This window comes from Lolium rigidum, chromosome 6 (genome assembly GCF_022539505.1).
Source record: "Lolium rigidum isolate FL_2022 chromosome 6, APGP_CSIRO_Lrig_0.1, whole genome shotgun sequence".
NCBI lineage: Eukaryota > Viridiplantae > Streptophyta > Magnoliopsida > Poales > Poaceae > Lolium > Lolium rigidum.
In genome coordinates, this window is record NC_061513.1 from 125,415,029 (window position 1) to 125,436,486 (window position 21,458).

The 21,458-nt window shown below is 47.0% G+C and overlaps 2 protein-coding genes across 3 annotated transcripts; both read left to right on the forward strand.

Moving 5' to 3' along the window:
* Positions 1-402: 402 nt before the first annotated feature.
* LOC124660820 (2-oxoglutarate-Fe(II) type oxidoreductase hxnY-like) lies at positions 403-4,444 on the forward strand. Of its 2 annotated transcripts, none has more exons than XM_047198660.1 (11): positions 403-773; positions 1,906-2,101; positions 2,230-2,328; positions 2,573-2,624; positions 2,897-3,018; positions 3,114-3,214; positions 3,296-3,354; positions 3,482-3,538; positions 3,756-3,801; positions 4,018-4,097; positions 4,188-4,444. In XM_047198660.1, exons 1-11 carry the CDS (start codon positions 687-689, stop codon positions 4,276-4,278), a joined length of 990 nt encoding a protein of 329 aa, XP_047054616.1. In that variant the 5' UTR covers positions 403-686; the 3' UTR covers positions 4,279-4,444. The 2 variants fall into 2 exon arrangements, with proteins under 2 accessions (XP_047054616.1, XP_047054615.1); XM_047198659.1 differs by having other exon boundaries at positions 405-773; positions 2,897-3,033.
* Positions 4,445-7,817: 3,373 nt separating this feature from the next.
* On the forward strand, positions 7,818-9,290 carry LOC124663241. The gene is made up of 2 exons (XM_047200966.1): positions 7,818-8,266; positions 8,552-9,290. The coding sequence occupies exons 1-2, from the start codon at positions 7,818-7,820 to the stop codon at positions 9,288-9,290; spliced, it is 1,188 nt and encodes a 395-aa protein (XP_047056922.1).
* The last annotated feature ends 12,168 nt before the right edge of the window (positions 9,291-21,458 follow it).

Sequence of the window (21,458 nt, forward strand, 5' to 3'; positions counted from 1 at the left end):
CGGACACCTTAACTCTATCATCTACAGCTAGAGTCCAATTAAAATTGCTCCTACTTTTGTGTGGCTACCCGGTATTTAGGTCGTCCCAAACAGCCTACCTATCTGACTAGGCACGAAGGAGACGAGGACCAAGACGATTGCGCAACCGAGTGTTCCTTTTTGTGATTCTCTCTGACCAGTCCTTTTCAAGAAACGGAATACGGAGCCGAATTCGCTGCCGTCAAATATGATCCATCCATCCGTAGATGATTAGATTCGGGTGACATTAACAAAAGCATAAAGTTCCCAAGGGTGGAAAACAACACATGATACTCCTTGTCTACCACCGGTACACAACAAAACAAGAAAACATAAAATTCAGCAGAAAGAGGAATTTCCATAGTTTTTCTTGGTCCAAAGACCTCCTAGCCACCAAGAGAGATCGCTTTGCCTTTTGCCCTTTTTCGCTCTCGCAAACCTTCTTCCGAATTCCACCAACCTCGAGCCTCCGCCCTATATATCGCCCTCTGGTTTCCAATTCGGCGATCACACCCAGCCCCTTTGCGCCCGCCGACGGAGGTGTCCCAATCTAACCAGCTAGGTAGCAATCAGCCTAGACAAGCGGCTAGCAATCGAGGCGGCGGCGGTTGCTGGGAGAAGAGCGGAGAGGAGGCAGCAGCCGCAGGCGATTAGGTAGTGGGGAAAGCATGGAGAGCTCGACCTCGAGGACGAGCCTCAATTGCATCAGCCTGGCGGACCCGGACATCCAGAGATCGGTCGCGCTCCTAAAGCAGGTTCTTTTTCTTGATAATCCCAAGAATTTTAGTGGATGGGTGTGTGAACAGCGGAAAGCATCGTAACTTTCTTTCTCGAGAAAGTTGGGAACGGCTCAATTTTGTTTCTCCTTGGGATATGCAGAATTTATTCCGCAGAGCATGTTCAGTGATTTCTTTTAGTAAGAAAATTTGTAAGATGGTAGAAATCTGCTTGTACATAAGGCAGGTTCAAAGCCAGATCGGATTGCAGTCATTCCTGAAGAGGAAACTACAAGTGTTTACAGTTGGTCATAAAAGTTAAGCAAACCATTAAAAAAAGGATTCAACAAAAGAAGTGGACTTGGCTCTGCTTTTGTCGGTTCTAGTGGTTACTCGGTCAACTGACTTGTTGCTTTGACCTCCTACACAATCTATGCCATCTTTAATTTTTTTACGATTTGTTAAGATTCATTGTGTTAATAGATAAATTCACTTTTACCCCCAACCCCAACGACATGGACTATATTTGTTTCGCTTAGCTAGGTGGAGTCTCAGTAATACTTAGATAAACGATTTGCAGCAGCATACCTTTTCAAATAGAATCTCTGTTATGCCAAGATGACAGGTTCTGATGTTGACCTCTAGGACTACATACTCGCTTGCCTTGCCACTGAGCTAGAGCTCAGTTCTCACCTCTAGGACTACATACCAAGTTGCATATTAAAAGATATGCATATTCTGCAAAGGATCATGCGTTCTTGTTCTTTTCAATAATGTAATGGGCAAGACAGCGTTCAGTATTACTCAACTTCTAGTATCAATAGTCCCAGTTATGCGGTAGATAATCGAAGCACTACACTCTCTAAGGATTTTGTCCTTACTCTGTAAGGATCGCTCATTATTAGTACTGTTAATTACGTCGCGTTACCATTATATCTTTCCCATGTTGTCTTGCCTCTTACTCTCTTGAATAACTATGGCTACTGTCAACCTTTAAAATATCTGCTATTGCAGACTACCTCGGGGTTCAAAACGTGGGCCACTGGGCATGCTTTGATGAAATCCTTCTGATAATTTAGTGTTGACAACATGGTCACTGTGCTGCTAGTTCTGTTTCTTTCAACAGTTCTGAACCATATATTTCTAACCAAATGTTCCATATTATTTTTAGGCATGTCTGGATTCAGGCTTCTTCTATGTGCTGGATCATGGCATAAGCCAGGAGTTCATGGACGAGGTTTTTGCCCAGAGCAAGATGTTCTTTGAACTTCCCAACAGTGAAAAAATGAAGCTTCTCCGAGATGACAAGAATCGAGGATACACACCTATGCTAGATGAGATTCTTGATCCAGAAAATCAAGTGAATGGTAATCTATTGACTCCCACATGTTTTGCCTCTTGCTTGACTTAAGTTTGCTTTCGTGAGTCACGAGCATCGTATAGAAGCAGCACTGCCAGTTGGGTTTCTTACAATTGAGTATTGACACTTCTTTAGGTGATTACAAGGAAGGGTATTATATAGGCGTTGAGGTACCTGCAGATGATCCACAATCAGAAAGGCCATTTTTTGGTCCAAATCAGTGGCCTTCTGAAGGTAAGTTATCTCTGTTTTTATGTTTTCCTTTACTAAAGTCTAAAACACCTCTTCTAAAACTTAATGATTTATTAATAACAAGACATCATGTGTAACATGTCCCAGTCTATTATGCAACTTGTAGCTGGCCGCATGGCCCAATGAACTATAGGTAGCATTAGCATTTGGCGTTCAGCGCCTAAGGGTAACTCTTACATGATCCCTTTTACTTCTTTCATATATACTTCTTTTATTGCTCACACAGAAGTATTGCCCAAATGGAGAGAGGTGATGGAGCAATATCACAGGGAAGCATTGTAAGTAAAGACATGTATATTGTTTGATTTAAATTTTAAGAATTCAAAGTGGTAAATGATTATCCATAAAGTTGTAACCGACTTAATGTGAAGGAGTAAAGTACCATACTTAACTCATGCAAACCTGATCTTGCAACTAAGTAAAATGGCTCCGAAGTATTCATGGAAATGCCTGTTTGGAGCATCCTATTGTAGCCTCTGTTCGATGAAGTTTTATTTCTTGGATCAGAGGTGATACTGTTCTTATTTGGCCTGCTTTCCATCGGTTTCAGGAGAGTGGCAAAATCAGTTGCAAGGATCATTGCTCTTGCTTTGAACCTCGATGCAGACTTCTTTGACAGACATGAAATGCTGGGTGATCCCATAGCCACATTAAGGCTCCTGCACTATGAAGGTGGACGAGAAACAGGTCATGCCTTCGTGTGAAATGATATTTATTCGGCATGAATCGTGATGAATTCTTCCATTTGATGTTTTTCTTGTTATCAGGTCAAGTGTCAAATCCTTCTAAGGGCGTTTATGGAGCAGGTGCACATTCGGATTATGGCCTGATCACTCTCTTAGCAACTGATGATGTTGTTGGTCTCCAAGTAATACATCTTGAAACAATATCCATGCTCTTATTTGTCTTTGCGCTTTATTTACTGGGATTTGCCCTATGAATTTTGCAGATATGCAAGGACAGGAATGCTCAGCCTCAAGTATGGGAATATGTAGCTCCTGTGAAAGGGTTAGCCTGTTTACCTAATTATTTTTTTGTATATATCATTCTTAATTGATGTTAAAGGCATGAAATTTCACCCTCTTATGTTAATCATAAGTTAAAAACCCTCACTTTTTTTGCCTTTGTTTTCCAGAGGATTTATTGTCAATCTTGGCGACATGCTTGAACGGTGGAGTAACGGCATTTTCAGGTTGGTCAATTGCTTTCTCAAAGCATGTTCCTAGTTCTTCTTTTCGGCCTTTGGATATTCATTTGTTTTGCTTGATTGGGGGGAAAACAAATGTCACATTTTCCCTAATAAAAGAATGAGTTGTGTATTGAGGGAAAATTAGTTGGCATGAACGGTTTTGTGGTTTGGTTGCAATCATAGTAATATCTTACAATACAATTGTTTCCAACCCTTGCAGGTCAACTCTACATCGAGTGGTCCTTGATGGACGAGAGCGTTACTCAGTAAGTTTCTTCTCGTGAAAAGGCCATCTGTTTTTTCATGTCCGGCATGAGCTGAACTAGTGAAAATCAGTACTACCAGTCATCATCGTTTATGCTATTGATAACGCAAAACTCCCTTTTTCCCCTTTTTCTATTTGTCTCTGACTTAAGCCAATCCAGTGTTGTGCCATAGAAAAAGTTGATTTTAATCATGCTCTATATTCGTTCTTGGAACAGATTGCCTACTTTGTGGAACCAAGCCACGACTGCATAGTCGAGTGCCTGCCAACCTGCAAATCCGAGGCGAATCCTCCAAAGTAAGTTTTGAGGCCTCCCGGTGTGGTCTAAAGTTGGTCGTGTACATCATGTTATTCATGTCTAAGCATTTGCGCTCGTTGTCTGATCAGGTTCCCTCCAATAACCTGCTCCGCGTACCTATCCCAGCGCTACAAGGACACACATGCAGATCTGGGCTCTTACAGCAACGGCAAAGCCTGAAAGTAGCGCTTCCATCGTTTTGTTTCAATCTATTTAGTATGACATGTAACATTGCAAATGGCAATAATAATACCCTAGGGCGGAGAAGGTAATGTACTAATGTGTGAGTATCAGTGTAACCATAGTTGTGCAGATGGTATTGATCATTAAGAAAACAGTGTCCTTATTTCTGAATGTGTTCAGTTACAGAGGTTTTTTGGGCTCACCATGACATTCTTTCTGGATGAGAGGCAGAGTTTTTCAGTCTGAAAGTAGCTCTGATCTGAGTTCTTACAGCAACGGCATGCAGATCCGAGTTCTTACAGCAACGGCAAAGGCTGAAAGTAGCTCTCCCATCGTTGTCTTTCAATTTTAATATGGCATGTAAACTGAAAATGGCAATAATGATGCTCGGTGAAGGTAATGCACTAATGTGCTACCAGTGTAACCATAGTTGTGCAGATGGTATTGATCATCAACAAAACAGTGTGTCGTTCCTTCTGAATGTGTTCAGTTACCGAGGTCTCATGGGCTGGCCATGGCATTCTTTCTGAATGAGAGGCAGAGTTTTGCCGAGGCCCTCGGTTTTCTGGCAATACCTTTCGACTGGAATAAACAGAGTGGAATCTATATCCGGGGTGATAATCCTGGCGTCTGCATCCGCATGGTACTACTGACGTAAATTGATCAGTTCACGTGGCGGTGATGAGCCATAACATTTTCGTGTGCAGATGCATGGTGCCACATATTTCATCTGCCCAATCATCTTATCTTTCCCTGCAAATTGACGGGAAAGGAAAAAAGAGCTTAATTGTGCACAGAATAGTAACGAAACCATCACTTCTTTTGAATTGTAATCCACTTTACTTAACATAAGGTTCATGATCACAATCTGTTTGTAGAACTATAAGCAGGAAACTAGGGGTTACATCAAAGCCTAAGGATGAATCTATGCTAAACTAAGAGCTTCTTTTGTGGACCGAGACGTAGCCCGGTGGCTGGCCGGCCACAATCGTGGTGTCGTAGGCATAATTATGACATCCTGTCCAGGGCTCAATAGGACTGATAGAGCTTAACTTTTTTTTGGAAATTCATCTTTAAAGAACTCCGAGATCATGTGTTGGTCTATGAGGTTAGTCTAGAGATCCCAGACGCTCTTCCCTCTCTAGTCTCGTTTTTAAGAGCTCCTTGTACACAGATGCGCCTCCAAAGTTTGTATAGTACAAATGTACAATTTTGATAGAGAAGCTTGAAAGCCTTGAATAAGCTCATTCAGAATGTGTACCAAATGTATTCCAACTCGTCCAGCTACGCCACATCAAGGTGATGTGGAGCGCCTTTTTTTTAAGAAAATTTATGGCACTTTATTTTTTTTAGATAATGAGCGATTTTATTACTTCAGAAAGCAATTACACCCGATCTCTGCATAGCTAAGATGCACACAACCATTCAAAAAGTCTCAAAAAGTCTAAAGTGATCATAAAGGCAAATTACATATCAAAGCATGAGCAACTGTAAGACGCCTAAGATGAAGACGGAGGTCCAATCCGTAGATTATGCTGCCACCCATGTAGGGAAAAAGTATCCCTCGTCGTGTTCTCCAACCATGTACAGACCACAAGGAGCCGAACTACCTCCGATCTGTTTTAATCAACATGGATATATGTAGTGATCTTTGCATATCCGCGCGATTAAAACCGATCGGAGGGAGTACAACACTACTAAAAACAGTGAAAGCGTGCCAATCTACGAGAATCTGACTTTGAAGTCGGATTCTCATGCCTATGCCTCTACCAAATGATTAGCATCGGCCTTTACCTCTTCCAGTACCACGCTGTAGCTTCCTACATAGGATTAGTGCATGGCATTAATAACCGAAAGACAGTCTGAAGCCACAGCGATGCGCCACAGTTACGGATCATGCGCTAGGGCTAAAGCCTCCCTGCAGGTCAGACCATCAAGAACAGCCACCGCGCCACCAGGACCATTTTTTTTTTCAGTTGCCACATCAGCATATTCATCTTTGCACAGCCAGCCTTCGGCGGAATCCATCTCGGATGGGCTAGCCGGATAGCTCTATCTCCTTCCTGCCTGCACGAGCTTGAGATCTAGGGTTTAAAATTTGAATTTTGAAATTGAAATGAAAAATTAATGAAACTAATTTATCATATTTGACTTTTTTATATTGATATGATATAAGTTGGAGTATGATGGAGGCTTCATTCATATTCTGTTATGGTCTATTGTGATACCACATATGTTCCATAAAAAATTCCCACATGTATAGAGGGAGTTTCATCATGTTTTGAGCATATCTCTCATATATCTGTTCAAACTTAGATGAAACTAGAGTGAGTGTTTTAGGAGGGTGGAGCTGAGCCAGATCGTCTGTGATCTGGGCTCACGAGTATCTACTTTTGTAAATCTGTTATCTGTCTTAATATAGAAGACATACAGCTTTTGTGTTCTTTGAAAAAAAATCTTAGATGAAACGTTATTAAAACATGTAAACAGTTGGCTAGTCATGCTTAAATGGTACTCCCTCCATTCCAATGAGTAAGGCTTATATTTTTTCTGAAAGTCAAACCAACTAAAGTTTGATCAAACTTTTAGATAAATCTATCAACAAATTTATTATTCTACAGATATCATATGGAAATATGTTTCATGATGTATCTAGTGATACTGATTTCATATTTTGCATGTTAATGTTTTTTTGTAAAACCTTAGTCAAACTTTATATGATTTGACTTTTCAAAAATAATATGAACCACATTAATTGGAAAGGAGGTAGTATTTGATTGAAGCAGAGTTGAACTCATCCAAATATTTGTTAAATCTACCTGCAATGTTTTTTTTTTGGAAACGAAGGCAAAAGCTTTGCCTTATCCATTAATTAAGAAGAAGTTGCCCAGTTTTTTAGAGGGAAACTAGGCGAAAACCGATACAAATACGGTCAAGCCCACCCAACAACAACTCAACAGGGTCATGCCCACCGCCGACGACACATCGAAGACCACAAACAGATGCCAACCACACAAACACAAACAACGGCAAACCGCTCCACCAAACTAGCTAGTCTCTCACCGTTGTCGAAGAGAAGAAGCCGCAACTGCTATAGGAGGAGCAGTCCCGGGACGCTCCCACAAAGGTGAAGAAACACGCTCCACAACACCATGCGCCAGATGTGGTGCCCGACACACCGACGACCAATGTTTTTGAAATGTATGTGTCTATATTTAAAATTTATCTGAAAAAATCAAAACAGTGAAATATCGCCTAAATATCTGAAATAATTTCTAAAAAAATTATGTTGAAATCTGATAGTAAAAAAGGCTATTTTGAAATCTAGCAAAAATTAATTCCAACAAAATACATCATATGCACATAAAATACGGGTAAGAAATACACATTATGTTATATGTACACGGTTCCGTGCGTGTCCCCTAGGACGCGGTTTGTTAGAAAAAAATGACTTTTCGTTGCTTCTAGCTTAGATAGTTAAAGACTTCTCAGTTCTCATGATCGGTTCTCTGACCCTCTCGCAGTGAAGAATCAAGATGGAGTTTGCCAAGGAAGTGGTTCTCCCCGCGGCACTGTCCGAGCTTCTCGCCAGGCTCTTCTCCTTCGCGCTCGACAACTTCCCACGACTGGGCGGACGAGGGAGCGGCGACGCGCACCGACGTAGGCTGGAGCGCCTCCTCGCGAGCATCGGCGGCGCGGTCGAGGAGGCGGAGGGACGGCACATCACCAACGATCACGTCCTCTCACACCTAAAGGCGCTCACCGCCGGCATGTACCGTGCCCGCTTCGCCCTCGAAGCGACGGACATCGATGTCGGCGACGACGACGTGGTCGAGCGTCGACGCTCCCTCGCGCTCTCGTCTCCGTTCAACAGCGCCAAGCGTCTCCGCGTCGCAAGCCTGGTCTTCGGCCGGGTCAACCACGGCGAAAAACTCGCCGTCGCCATCGAGGACCTGGAGAGCCTGACGCGCGACTGCATGCGAGAGTTCCTGCTGCTGGTGCAGGGCTACCCCCGGCGGGTGCGCCGGCCGGTCGCCACTACGCTGTACATGGACCGGCGCGTGTTCGGACGGCACGTCGAGACGGAGCGCGTGGTTAACTTCCTGTTGCAGCCGGAGCCGGCCGGTGTTCCTCCGTACCTAAGCATCCTCCCCATCATCGGCCGGATCAAGGCAGGAAAGACCACGCTCGTCAGGCACGCCTGCGACGACGAGCGCGTGCGCGGCCACTTCTCGCTCGTCGAGTGCTTCCAGCTGGACCACGTCCTGAGGGAGGGTGGGCACCCGGACCAGACCATATGGGCCAGCGACGGCGGCGAGTACCTCGCCGGCGTGCGCAGGATCCTCGGAAAGGACGAGAGGTTCGCGTCGCGGAGGTCGCTCCTTATCTTCGAGGACGCCTGGCCCATCGACCCGTCGGCGTGGAGCGCGTTCGCCGCGTCGCCCGCCGCCGCCACCATGTTGGGAGCCGGGAGCAAGCTCCTGCTCACGAGCCGCGACAGCGACAACGCATGCCTCGGCACGGCGGACCCCGTTGTGCTCAGACCGCTGCCGCAGGAGGAGTACTGGTACTACTTCAAGGCGTTCGCGTTCGGCGGCATGGACGCCGGCGACCACCCGAGGATGGCGGCCATGGGCAAGGAGATGGCCCGGCAGCTGGGCGGGACGTTCTTGGGCGCAAGGATGGTTGGCACGCTGCTCAGGTCGAAATTTGACGTCCGGTTCTGGCGTCGTTTGATGGAAGCTATGGTCAAGTGCTCCGGAAGACGGCCTTGTCCTGTCCATGTGAATTTTCTGCTCGAGTTACTGTCGAGTCTTGGCAAGCTGCAGTCCTATGGCTCATCTGCCTGCCCTCCCAGGCTCACTCTTCGTGACGCGTTGTGTAACCATGCCGCCAGGACTACTAGTGACAGTGGGCATTTGGGAAGTGGTGGACGGTTTACCATCCATCTTTGCAGGGAGACCCTGTACATGGATCACTGGTATACCATCACTCTTGGGGAGGAATGACCCTGTTTCTAAGCATGTTTTATCAACGACCACTCGAGCAGTAAACTTTGATCAAGCACAACATCGTATTCTACGAAGGTAATGTGCTAATGTGCGAGTATCAGTGTGACCATAGCTGTGCAGATGGTATTGATCATCAAGAGAACAGTGTCCTTCTTTCTGAATGTGTTTATGAATGAGAGGCAGAGTTTTGACGAGGCCCTCTGTTTTCTGGCAATCGCTTTCGAGTGGGATGAACGGAGGGGTGATAATCCTGGCGTCTGCATCCGCATGGTACCGGTGACGTAAATTGCTCGGTTCACGTGGCGCGTGATAACTGTTAGGACAATATGTTTGTTGTCTTACCAGGATACCAAAGGCCACAATATATAGTACATGTACAGGTGCACATATGCAGAAAGCTCCTTAACATATGGGGAAACTACAATATACATATATATACATCTAACACCCCCCTCAAACTCATGGTGGATCCATAACACTGAGTTTGGAGAGTAAGAAATCATGCTGCGCTCGAGTATGTGCCTTCGTAAAGAAATCCGCCAACTGCAAATCTGAAGGCACATAATGAACCGCAACAACATCATCATGTACCTGTGCACGCGTGTAAAAAGCATCAACACCGATATGCTTGGTCAGCTCATGCTTGACCGGATCACGTGCAATACTGATAGCACCTGTACTGTCAGGCAAAAGTGGAGTGGGTGTCGTAACGAGACCCCAAAATCTGCAAGCAACCACCGTAACCAAGTCACCTCAGCAATCAACAAAGCCATAGCCCGCAACTCAGCCTCAACACTCGAACGGGAAACTGCGACCTGTTTCTTCGTCTTCCAAACAACAAGCGAACCACCAAGAAACACACAGTAAGCAGAAAGCGAACGACGATCCGTAGGATCACTCGCCCACGTAGCATCCGAATAGCACTCGGAGCCGGAGAGAGCTGGAACGGGGAAAGAAAAGGCGACGAGTGATCGTGCCACGAAGATAACGAAGAACACGGAGGAGATGACTATAGTGAACAGGTGGTCGGAGATGAGACAAACCGACTCGTAATATGAACGAGGATAAGAAATATCAGGACGAGTGACACCAAGATAAACAAGACTCCCAACAAGATGGCGATAACGGGTGGGATCAGGAAGAGGATCACCATCAGTAGGACGAAGCTTAACATTAAGCTCCATAGGAGTATCAACCGTGCTCTCATCCCCAAGAGCAAAGACGAGCAAGAAGATCATGAATGTACTTTTCCCGAGAGATAGAAAAGCCATCGAAGTGGAGGAAACATCAATGCCAAGAAAATAGCGAAGAGGACCAAGATCAGTCATAAGAAACCGATCACGAAGACGAGCCTTGACGAAGGCAATATACTCGGGATCATCACCGGCAATGATCATATCATCAACATAGAGAAGAAGAAGAGTACATCCACGAGGAGAAGTGTGAACGAAAAGTGCTCGGATCATGAAGACTAGGAGAGAAACCAGCAGCAGTCACCACAGAGGCGAGCGCTCAAACCAGGCACGAGGGGCCTGTTTGAGACCATAGAGAGAACGTCGAAGATGACAAACCATCCCATCGGGAACAGAATACCCAGGAGGAGGCTGCATGTAAACCTCCTCACTCAACTCGCCATTAAGAAAAGCATTCTGAACATCAAGCTGGGAGACAGACCAGCGGCGAACAGAAGCAACAGCAAGAAGGGTACGCACAGTAGTCATATGAGCCACAAGGGCAAAAGTCTCATAATAGTCACGGCCGTGCTCCTGCTGAAAACCACGAGCCATAAGACGCGCTTTATAGCGCTCAAGAGATCCATCAGAGCGAGTCTTAATTTTATAGACCCACTTACACGTGATAGGACGAACACCAGAAGGTGGAGAAACAAGATCCCAAGTGCCAGTGCGCTCAAGCGTAGCGATCTCCTCAGCCATGGCAAGCTGCCATTCATGATGACGCTCGGCATCCCGATAAGAAGTCGGCTCGGAAACGACAGAGAGACCATACTGACTAGGAGAGTAACGAGCTGGAGCACGACGCTGACGGACAGGCCGTGAAGGGGGAAGGTCATCAACAGAGGACAACTCATCAGAAGAAGCGGAAGAAGGGACAACATCAGAAGGATCCGAAGCCGGAGAACGAGGAGTACTAGGTGGACTAGACAGAGGAGAGGATGGCGCCAAAGGGGGCGCATCAGGACTAGGAGTGGGAGGAGATGGGATACCAGGGGGTGACATAGGCATCCCCAATGGGCCTGCCGAAGATGGTACCCGGGGTTTACTGAAGGCCCACGACCCGAAGGATAAGAAGATTCGGAAGCCCAAGATACTATTAAGGAAAGCTAGAGTTGTAATAGGAATCATTATTTGTAATCTTGCGGGACGGGTTAGAAACCCTCCCGGACTCTGTAAACTTGTGTATCACGAATCCCTCGGCTCCGCCTCCTATATAAGGGGGAGTCGAGGGACAAAGAAGGAATCGAATCATTGTCTCACGAACCCTAGTTTTTATATCGTCGAGCACTTTTCGGCTGAAACCTTCGAGATCTACTTGCCCTCTACATCCAACGAAACCCTAGTCTACAACTAGTAGGCATTGACAAGTTAATCCCTTGTCAATTGGCGCCGTCTGTGGGATCTAGAGGCGACAAGGAGCTGATCTCGATGGCACGTTCAAGATCGTCGACTTCGTCGGTAGCAAGCAACACCATGGACAGAGGTAAACAGGTCGAAACTGATCTCGTTGATTTTGTTCCTCACCCGCCCTCCCGTTTGGATGCATATGCGTATTTGGAGGAGCCCATGGAGATGACGTTTGGAAAGTTCCACTTCCGCGTCGAGAAAGAAGGAGCGTATCGTCTCGAAATTCCGATCTCGTCGGGATTATCGGCGGTCGATCCCGACTTTTCGAGCTCGGCATCATCAGTCGGGTCAGGCGATGAGGAGATTTCATCGCCACGCTTCATCAGCACTAGGGCGAGCAAAAAACTCGTGAAGATCTTCAGCGACATGTCCTTCGAGTCATATGCGGACTCCTATATAAGCAATGACTCGAGCGACACCGACAGCTTCAACTTCATCGACAAATCCATCACTGTTGGAAAGGTCCTCACCAATCTCTATGATGGTGTCACCAAACTCGACAAAATTCAAAATCCAAAATATCATCAGATTTATGCAATTGGAGAGCCAAGCCGGGCAGAACCAGCGACGTCTGAGGCTTTCGATGATGCGGGAAATCCGTACGTCGATCCCGCAGATCTCACGCGAGGTTTGGGGACAAAATATATCGGACCAGGAACACGAGAGATGGTGCGATTTCCGCAGGCAGTGTGGGATCGAGTCGCAAGAGCTATTGATTGTACAGAACCAATGACCATTACGGCGAAACCTGAGGAGCTACAAGCGTACCAATATAGACTCGCACGTACCAGGAGGCAGCTCAAGAAACAGAAAATCGATTGGATAGAAGACAGGAAGCAGCCTCTGCATCAAGCAGGCGAAGAGCAGAGTTAAGTCGACAATCAGGAACTTCGGGAGATAGTCACAGGGAAGCTCGAAGGAGAGCAAGATCTCGCCTGCAAAATATACCTGAAGCAGAGAGATGAAACCTAGTTCAAAACCTTGACATGTCTTTTATGCCAATCGACACGAGAGGAAACATTATTCCTAAGACACCAGAAGCTGGGTACATGGCGACGCAAGCATTCATCCTTGCATCCAAGCCACCTCCTGGAGATCCACGAGAAGCATTGTACAATATGGCCATGGCAGGAGTCGGGGCCATGGGAACGGCATTCATAACAACGCCTCCCGAAGGTTCAGCAAGGCAAAATAGTCCACGACCCGCGGCAGCAGCGCCAGGCCCTGAGAGAACAAGTGGAGCACGAGACACAGCAGCGCAAGCACGAGTGGACAGAGAACGACAAAATAGAAGGGAACATCGACACTCCCCAGAGTTAGATGACGAGGATATGTGTGGGTTCCCGTGCTTTACAAGGAGGGTCCGAAAAACTCGAGTTCCTTCGGGGTTTAAACTACCCGATAACTTCAAAAAATTCGACGGCCTACAAGATCCAGAGGATTGGCTAGTTGATTATCTCGAGACGGTGAAGTTAATAGGAGGAACCAGAGCAACAGCCATGCAGAGCATCCAAGTACATCTGAGTGGAGCCGCAAGATCGTGGATAAAGAAGCTTCCCCCAGGCTCCATCGATAGCTGGGACAGTTTTGAGGACGTGTTTGTCAAGAACTTCCGATCAACCTGCAAAAAGCCTGCGGCACTAGAGGAGTTGAGATCATGTCGACATAAGCATGATGAATCAATGAGGAAGTACATCCAAAGGTGGAACATCATTAAAAACTCGGCAGAAAATATATCTCACGAGAGAGCGATAGATGCGTTTGTAGCAGCGGTTCGCCGAGGAGATTTTGTGGAGGACTTGGGAAGAACCAACCCAAGGACAATATCAGCATTAATGGAAATAGCAAACAGATGGGCAGATGGCGAAGATGCTGTACATAATAAATGACACAGGTCACCAGAGGAGGACCGTAGTCGAAATTTTCAAAATAGACGACGATTTCCTCGACAATTTTCGAGTTACGATGCCCCTAGACAAATATCGGCCGGGTTTCGGGGAAACAATGGAGGAAACAATAGAGATGATTATCAAAGGAGTAATGAGCGGCAAGGCGACAATAGAGACGAATCTCGGAATAACAGGCAAAATAGCGGGTCAAGGTTTCAAAGACCTTTTGTAACTCCCGAAGATATGATGAACGGGCCATGCCAGATGCATTTTTACCTCGATAACAACGGGAAAAGGCAGTCAGAGCATCTGCAGAAGGGCTGCCGCAATTTTCAAGCAATGCTGCGGGTTGCAGGGATAGCCAATGCTCAAGCAGCAAATAGAAACCCCCAGGGGCCCAGGAGCGAGATCCACTTGCCACCTCCTCCCGCGATCACGCACGAAAATCGACATCAGCTAAGAATAGCGGCAGCACCACACCCACATCCATATGTTGATCCTAACTCCAATGGCACGGTCTTGATGATTCAGAAAGCTAGGCCATCTAATAGGGCTCAGAAGGTAATCTCGCGGCAAGTGTTCATGGCAGAGAAGATGCCTCCACCAACGGTTGAGTACCTAAATTGGTTAGGGCAAGACATTGGCTTCACAATAGCGGATCACCCACAGCAAGTTCCTCGACCAGGGCAATCAACACTTATCTTACCAGCAGTAATTGCAGGATTCGACGTATCTCGAGTGTTTATAGATGGCGGCAGCAGTTTAAACCTTATGTATGCAGATACGCTAAGGAACATGAACATCTCCCTAGCAAATTTGAAACCAACCGACACACGTTTTCATGGCATCACACCAGAGTAGCCAAGTTACCCACTGGGGAGGATCAATCTCGACGTTTAGTTTGGGACCCGAGAAAACTACAGGATAGAAAGGTTGGAATTCGAAGTTGTGGATTTCCCATCGCAATATCACGCTTTGTTGGGACGACCAGCATATGCCAGGTTTATGGCAGTTCCACATTATACGTACTTATTATGGAGGCTACCCGGGCCTAAGGGACCAATCACGACCAAAGGAAGCTTCGCGCTAGCCGATAAATGTGACAAGGATTTTCATCGACTGTCAGAAACTTTCAGGATGCAAGCAGAATACATGGCGTCGAGACTTACAACTGATCATGACGTGCTGCCAGATGTAGGGAGGCCTAACAAGGAACCAACCTTCAACACCGCAAAAGATTCTAAGGAGGTGCAGATTCACCCGACAGATCCGAAGAAAACGACGTCCATCGCAACAAACATGGACCTCGCATAGGAAAGCGCGCTCGTCGAGTTCCTCCGTGAGCACTGGAAAATCTTCGCATGGTGTCCAGCTGACATGCCAGGAGTACCCAGGGAACTTGCCGAGCACCACCTAAACTTGGATCCAATAGCGAGACCAATCAAGCAACCTCTGAGGCCTTTTTCGGAGCCAAACCGCAAAGCTATGCTGTCAGAAATTGATCGACTAAGAGAAGCTGGTTTCATTAAGGAGCTGCATACAGAGGCCACATGGGTAACAAACCCAGTGCTGGTCCCGAAGAAAAACACTAAAGTCCTTCGCATGTGTGTCGACTTTACGTGTCTCAATAAACACTGTCCAAAGGATCACTTTCCCCTCCCAAGGATCGATCAAATCATCGACTCTACGGCAGGATGTGAACATCTTTCCTTCTTGGATGCCTATTCTGGTTATAACCAGATCAGATTAAAAGAAGAAGATGAAGTCAAAATAGCGTTCATTACACCTTACGGCGTGTTTTGCTATAGAACAATGCCTTTTGGTCTATAAAACGCGGGAGCAACATATCAGCGGATGATGCAGAAGTGCTTAGCAACATAGATTGGGAAAAACGTACAATTATACATTGACGACGTCGTCATAACATCAAAAAAGGGGGCAACGTTAATCGAGGACTTGAAGGAAACCTTCGACAACCTCGATAAGTTTTGTCTCAAGCTGAATCCGACGAAGTGTTGTTTCGGCGTCCCTGCAGGAGAACTTCTCGGGTTCCTAGTCTCAGCAAGAGGGATTGAGGCTAATCCCAAAAAAAAATCCAAGCTATCGTAACAATGAGGAAGCCAACAAAGTTGAAAGAAATACAGCAGTTAACTGGGCGAGTCGCAGCTTTAAGCAGATTCATCGCCAGATTGGGAGAAAAGGCGTTACCGTTCTACGCCCTAATCAAACAAGGAGAGAAGTTCCAGTGGAACGAAGAGGCGGATAGAGCTTCCGAGGATCTTAAACGCGCAATCTCGACACCACCAATCTTGGTGGCGCCAAAAGAGAAGGAACCCCTCCTGCTATACATTGCGGCTACACCCCAGGTGGTCAGCACGGCGCTAGTTGTCGAAAGAGAAGAAGAAGGAAAACTCCATGGAGTGCAGAGGCCAGTATATTTCATTAGTGAAGTATTGTCGCCTTCAAAACAGAGGTACCCACAGTACCAAAAGCTAGCATACGGAGTGTTTACAACCGCAAGAAAATTGCGCCACTATTTTTCGGCGCATCCGATAATAGTGGTCAATGAGGCGCCTTTATCCAATATACTAAACAATCCAGAAGCTACAGGTCGTGTCTCCCTTTGGGGAATAGAACTTTCTCCTCGGGACATCACGTATGAAAAAATAAAAGCAATAGAGTCGCAAATTTTGCCAGACTTCATCGCAGAGTGGATGGAGCTGCAAAATACAGGACCCCCGGATCTATCGAGAACCTGGACTATGAACTTTGACGGGTCCAAGAGGTTAGAGGGAGCTGGAGCAGGCGTGATACTCATATCACCTGAAGGCGACAAATTAAAATATGTCCTACGGATGACGTTCCCAAATGCATCTAACAATGAGGCAGAATACGAAGCTCTTATACACGGGATGAAGATGGCGAGAGCTAGCGGCGCAACTCGACTAAAAATCGTTGGCGACTCACAATTGGTGACTCAGCAAGTCATGAACCAATGTGATGCAGTCAATGATAGCATGGTGGCATACAAAGAAGTGTACAACGAGCTCGAGAAATTATTTGATGGATGCGAGGTAAATCACATCAGCAGGCTAAGCAATGATGAAGCCGATGTTCTTGCAAACATCGGGTCGCAGTGTCTCGCGATTCCTCCGGGCGTGTTCTGGGAGGAGATAACAGAGAGATCCACAAAGTCGAAGAAATCAAAAAAGAAGGAGAAGGATGAGAAATCCTCGGGGGCTGCGAAAGAAACACTGGAAGAAGAAGAGGCACAGGATATAGTACTGATGGTGCAAATTCCATGGATGCAGGCGTACATATCATACATCCTAAGGAAAACAATACCCGACGATCCAGTTGAAGCAAGGCGAGTTATTAGAAGATCCAAAGCTTTCACGGTGGTCAAAGGGGAGTTGTACAAGCGAAGTATTTCAGGTGTGTTACAAAGGTGCGTTACACCCGAAGAAGGAAGGACAATCCTGAAGGATGTGCATGAAGGAATATGTGGTCACCATGCGAGCAGTCGAGCTATTGCAGCCAAGGTTTTCCGAGCTGGATTTTACTGGTTGACAGCAATTGAGGACGCGAAGGAGATAGTACGAACTTGTGACGCGTTCCAGAGATTTGCCGCAAAGCCTCACTCTCCGGCAGCAGAGTTGATGCCAATACCCTTATCCTGGCCCTTTGCGCAGTGGGGTCTCGATATGGTGGGAAAGTTACACAAAGCTTCGCCAGGAGGATACGAGTACATGCTCGTCGCTGTCGACAAATTCACAAAGTGGATAGAAGCAAAGCCGATAAATTCACCAGACGCAGCATCAGCAATAAAGTTCGTGAAAAGCATTGTTTTTCGATTTGGAGTACCTCACAGCATCGTCACGGACAATGGCAGTAACTTTACATCCAAGGAATTCAAGGCGTACTGTGCAGAGGTAGGCATCAAATTGCACTTCGCGTTAGTTGCGCATCCTCAAACCAATGGCCAAGTCGAGAAAGCCAATGGTATCATCTGCAATGGTATCAAGAAGCGCTTGTTAGGACCATTGGAAAAAGCTCGACATACCTGGCCAGAGGAGCTGCCAAGTGTGTTGTGGAGTATTCGAACAACACCAAATACGGCGACACAGGAAACTCCGTTTTTTCTGGTCCATGGAGCCGAGGCAGTACTGCCAATAGGGATAGAGCATGATTCTCCAAGAGTCATGAAGTATGATGAAGAAGCTTCTAGAAAGGCATTGGAAGATGATGTCGATGCATTGGACGAAGCCAGAGACGAAGTATTGTCGCGGGTTACTAAATACCAGCAAGACCTGAAAAACTATCACAGTCGACGTTTGCGACCAAGATCCTTTCAAGTTGGAGACTTAGTTCTACGACTCAATCAAAATAGTACTGAAAAACTCGAGTCGCCATGGCTTGGCCCTTACGTCGTCACAGAAGTAATCGAAGGAGGAGCGTACAGGATAAAGGACAAGAAGACAGGGGATCCCGAGAAAAACCCCTGGATTGTGGCACAGCTACGGCGTTTTTACGCCTAGAGTCGAAATATAGTCCTCCTTGTAAAAATACAATGTACTGAAACACCCGCGAGTTTTCAGACGCACTCTTTTCCTTTTTCGGGGCACCGAGTGGGGCCGGAAGAGGTTTTTAATGAGGCGGGCTCGCGGTGCTGCAATATAATAAAGATAGTCAAGATATATATCTTTTTTCTTCGACAGGATCGGGGGCTTATGCCCAAGAGTTGCAATATATATTACCGACAAATATTTCGCTTTGGTGCAAAACACCTCGCAAAGTAAACGAAGATACAAAATAGCGATCAGCAAAAAATACTCGGGAGCTCGCACCCGCAAATATAGTATATTCAATATAATTTAGTTGCTTTGGTTTAAACCTCGCATACACAGTAAAGAAATTCACCACCGAAACACTCGGGGGCTTGACGAAGAAAAATAAATACATTTACTGGCTTCACAATATAGAATATGTTTACAGCATACAAGATGCAATTCCTGAGAAAACTCGTCAAGCTCAAAGGAAAAATGTCAATTGCTGCCTAGTATATTATCTATGGTCATCCGTTCAGTATTGATAGTACGGGTACTGTGTTCAGCATAGCTGCCCTTCACGAAGAACTCAGCGTCCATCCGAAGAAGTTCATCTGTGGGAACCCCGGACTAGCTGTCCGAAATACCCTGTTATGTATACTATTGTGGGTATACTTTATGAGTATATCAACGGCATGGCCTAGATCCGGCAAGCCCGGGTGGCCCATAGATGGTGGTGAGGCATGTGGCCCATCGGGCGGCCCAGTTGCTGTAGATCCTGAAGGATGAAGTCCAGCCTCAGAACAGGAAGCCGGATCTCAACCGACCTACGAAGGAGGCCGGATCCGTGAAGGCCCATGAAGTATCCGGATCCAGCACGTTCTCAGAGGAAGGCAGATCCCTGACGTACACGGCAAGACATTGTACCGTAGTTAGGCAACTTGTATTCCGGCTAGGATTCTCCATGTAAACCCTAGATCCGTGCGCCTTTATAAGCCGGATCCCGGGAGCCCTAGAGGCACAACCACAACTCATTGTAACAACGCGAAAGCACCCAGGTAATTCCAGACAAGCAGCAGTAGGCCCTGTCATCGTGCAGGTGCTCCGAAGCTGGGTAACTCGCGTACCACCGTCCCGTGTGCACTCCGCCCTATGGCCCCTACTTCTTCTCCCCCTCGTGAGGATCCCTCCTCCGAGGTACCGTCGATTAGGCAACGACGGCTGGCGCCCACCGTGGGGTCCGCGGGTCCGGAGGCCGGAACCGGGAGGGTTCCGCCATGGGAAGCTACGACGACACCATCGCCGTGGGGCGTGTCCTTTACGCCGGAAATCTGCCGATCATCCCTCCGGATGAGTGTTGGATTCCGGCTAAAATCGACCCCGTCAAGCTCTCCATCGTCCCAGTTGGCGGCATACACATCTTCATCGGGGAAACCGTCGATTCCGACGGAAACCCACCGGTAAGTAGCGCCGACGCGACCACCGCCGAGCAGGACGCGAGCCGCGAAGATCCGATCTGAGACGCAGGAACTTCCTAGCGAAGATTCCGCCTTAGATCTGAAAAAATCAAAACCCACCCAATCCGCCCTGAGCAGGAAATAACGGTGGAAGACCAATGCAGATCCTCCTGGGTCTCCCAGGTGTTAGAAAAGCAAAGGTGTCACTTCGTACACTTCTTGGCCCATACCGCCGGAACCGGCCCTCAAGAAGCCGGAGCTGGTCCCGAGCAGGTCGTGGCCCCGGAAAACAACGCTGCTCCGGATCAGCAAGAGGCTGTCGGAGAGAGCGGAACTCCGGCTGAAGAGTCGATTTTGGGAAATCTAAGCCCAATTTCCGGAGACACCCAATCCATGGACACTGAAGAGTTCGATCGCAAGGTGAAGGAGTATGGATACGGTGAACAGCCTGAAGTTGATTCCGCCCAGCCAAAGAAGGTACTTGCAACTGTAGCGGCGCTGGGAGAAAACGGATCAGAAGAGGCAGGCACCCAATCCGACCCCCAGCCATCCCACCAGGGATCTCCAATGTCGCGGGAGCGACCCCGTAGGGATTCTTCCTCGGAGAGCCTCCCGTCGCCCGAAGAGATGGTCGCGCAAGCGTGCATGGATGCAGCTTATCGCTCGGATATTCTTAACAAACCCATCACTCCCGAAGACGTAGAAGCGTTAGAAGCTAAAAGAGTGGAGCTGCTGGCGACAGCCAAGAAGTTCAAGGACACCGCAGCCGCCATGCTGGAGGAAAGGAAGCACGCCGCAGTTTTTGTGGAAGACTTCATCCAGCGTGAGCAGGAGGTGGACGAAGGACTGGCGAAAGTCAAGGAACTCCGAAAGCATTGGGAGGACAAGATCGTTGAAGCTCATCAGGAGGTCGCAAAGGTCCGGCGTGAGTTGATAGCTCCCCGCAAGATCACCTTCGCAACTCCAACAGAGCAGCAGCCGTTCGCAACCCCAAAGGAAAACATGACGAAAGCTGCAGAGATCTTGTGGTGACCCTGCATACCACTGCATGTTGTAGTATGCCAGTCGTTGATATAACATTCACGAAGTACCATTCCGCAAATTTTACATCCCTCAGAGTAGTACAACAGAACATAGCAGGGTCCATAACTCATTCACTTATTATTACAAGCATCAAACATATATTGTCTTGGAGCTCCTCTTGGGCCCTAAGAGGAATACTCCTGGGTTCGAGGTGAACCCAACTCAACTTACAATATAGGAGTCTCATTACACTATACATTTATTTCCTCTCGAGCAGCTAAATACTAAGAGTTCGGGCTGCTCGGTTACTACTACTACTCAACAGATATTCCTAAGCTTGTTCTCCTCCGGAAGCCTCCCCGGATCCGTAGACTATGAGATAGTCTACGCCTTCAACACCTCCTGAGAGGTCAGGTTCTTCATAGCCGATGATCTCGGCTCCTTCATTGCTGTCGTAGTCCTCCTCCAGACGATTCAGACAATCTAAGCATGGGGTTTAAGAGTGGTATGAGTACGAGCGTACTCAACAAGTTCATTATAGAGAAGAGGTGTTTAATGCACTAGCTACGATATTAGACCAGAAAGTCTAATATCAATGCAAGTTTTG

What these genes read in the sequence shown, in the direction of transcription:
- LOC124663241 (XM_047200966.1), top strand. Translation starts at nt 7,818, where the DNA reads ATGGAGTTTGCCAAGGAAGTGGTTCTCCCCGCGGCACTGTCCGAGCTT. An exon ending in ACGCGCGACTGCATGCGAGA is followed by an intron (nt 8,267 to 8,551) that starts GTTCCTGCTGCT and finishes CCACGTCCTGAG; the next exon opens with GGAGGGTGGGCACCCGGACC.
- LOC124660820 (XM_047198659.1), top strand. Translation starts at nt 687, where the DNA reads ATGGAGAGCTCGACCTCGAGGACGAGCCTCAATTGCATCAGCCTGGCG. An exon ending in CGGTCGCGCTCCTAAAGCAG is followed by an intron (nt 774 to 1,905) that starts GTTCTTTTTCTT and finishes TATTATTTTTAG; the next exon opens with GCATGTCTGGATTCAGGCTT. An exon ending in TCCAGAAAATCAAGTGAATG is followed by an intron (nt 2,102 to 2,229) that starts GTAATCTATTGA and finishes ACACTTCTTTAG; the next exon opens with GTGATTACAAGGAAGGGTAT.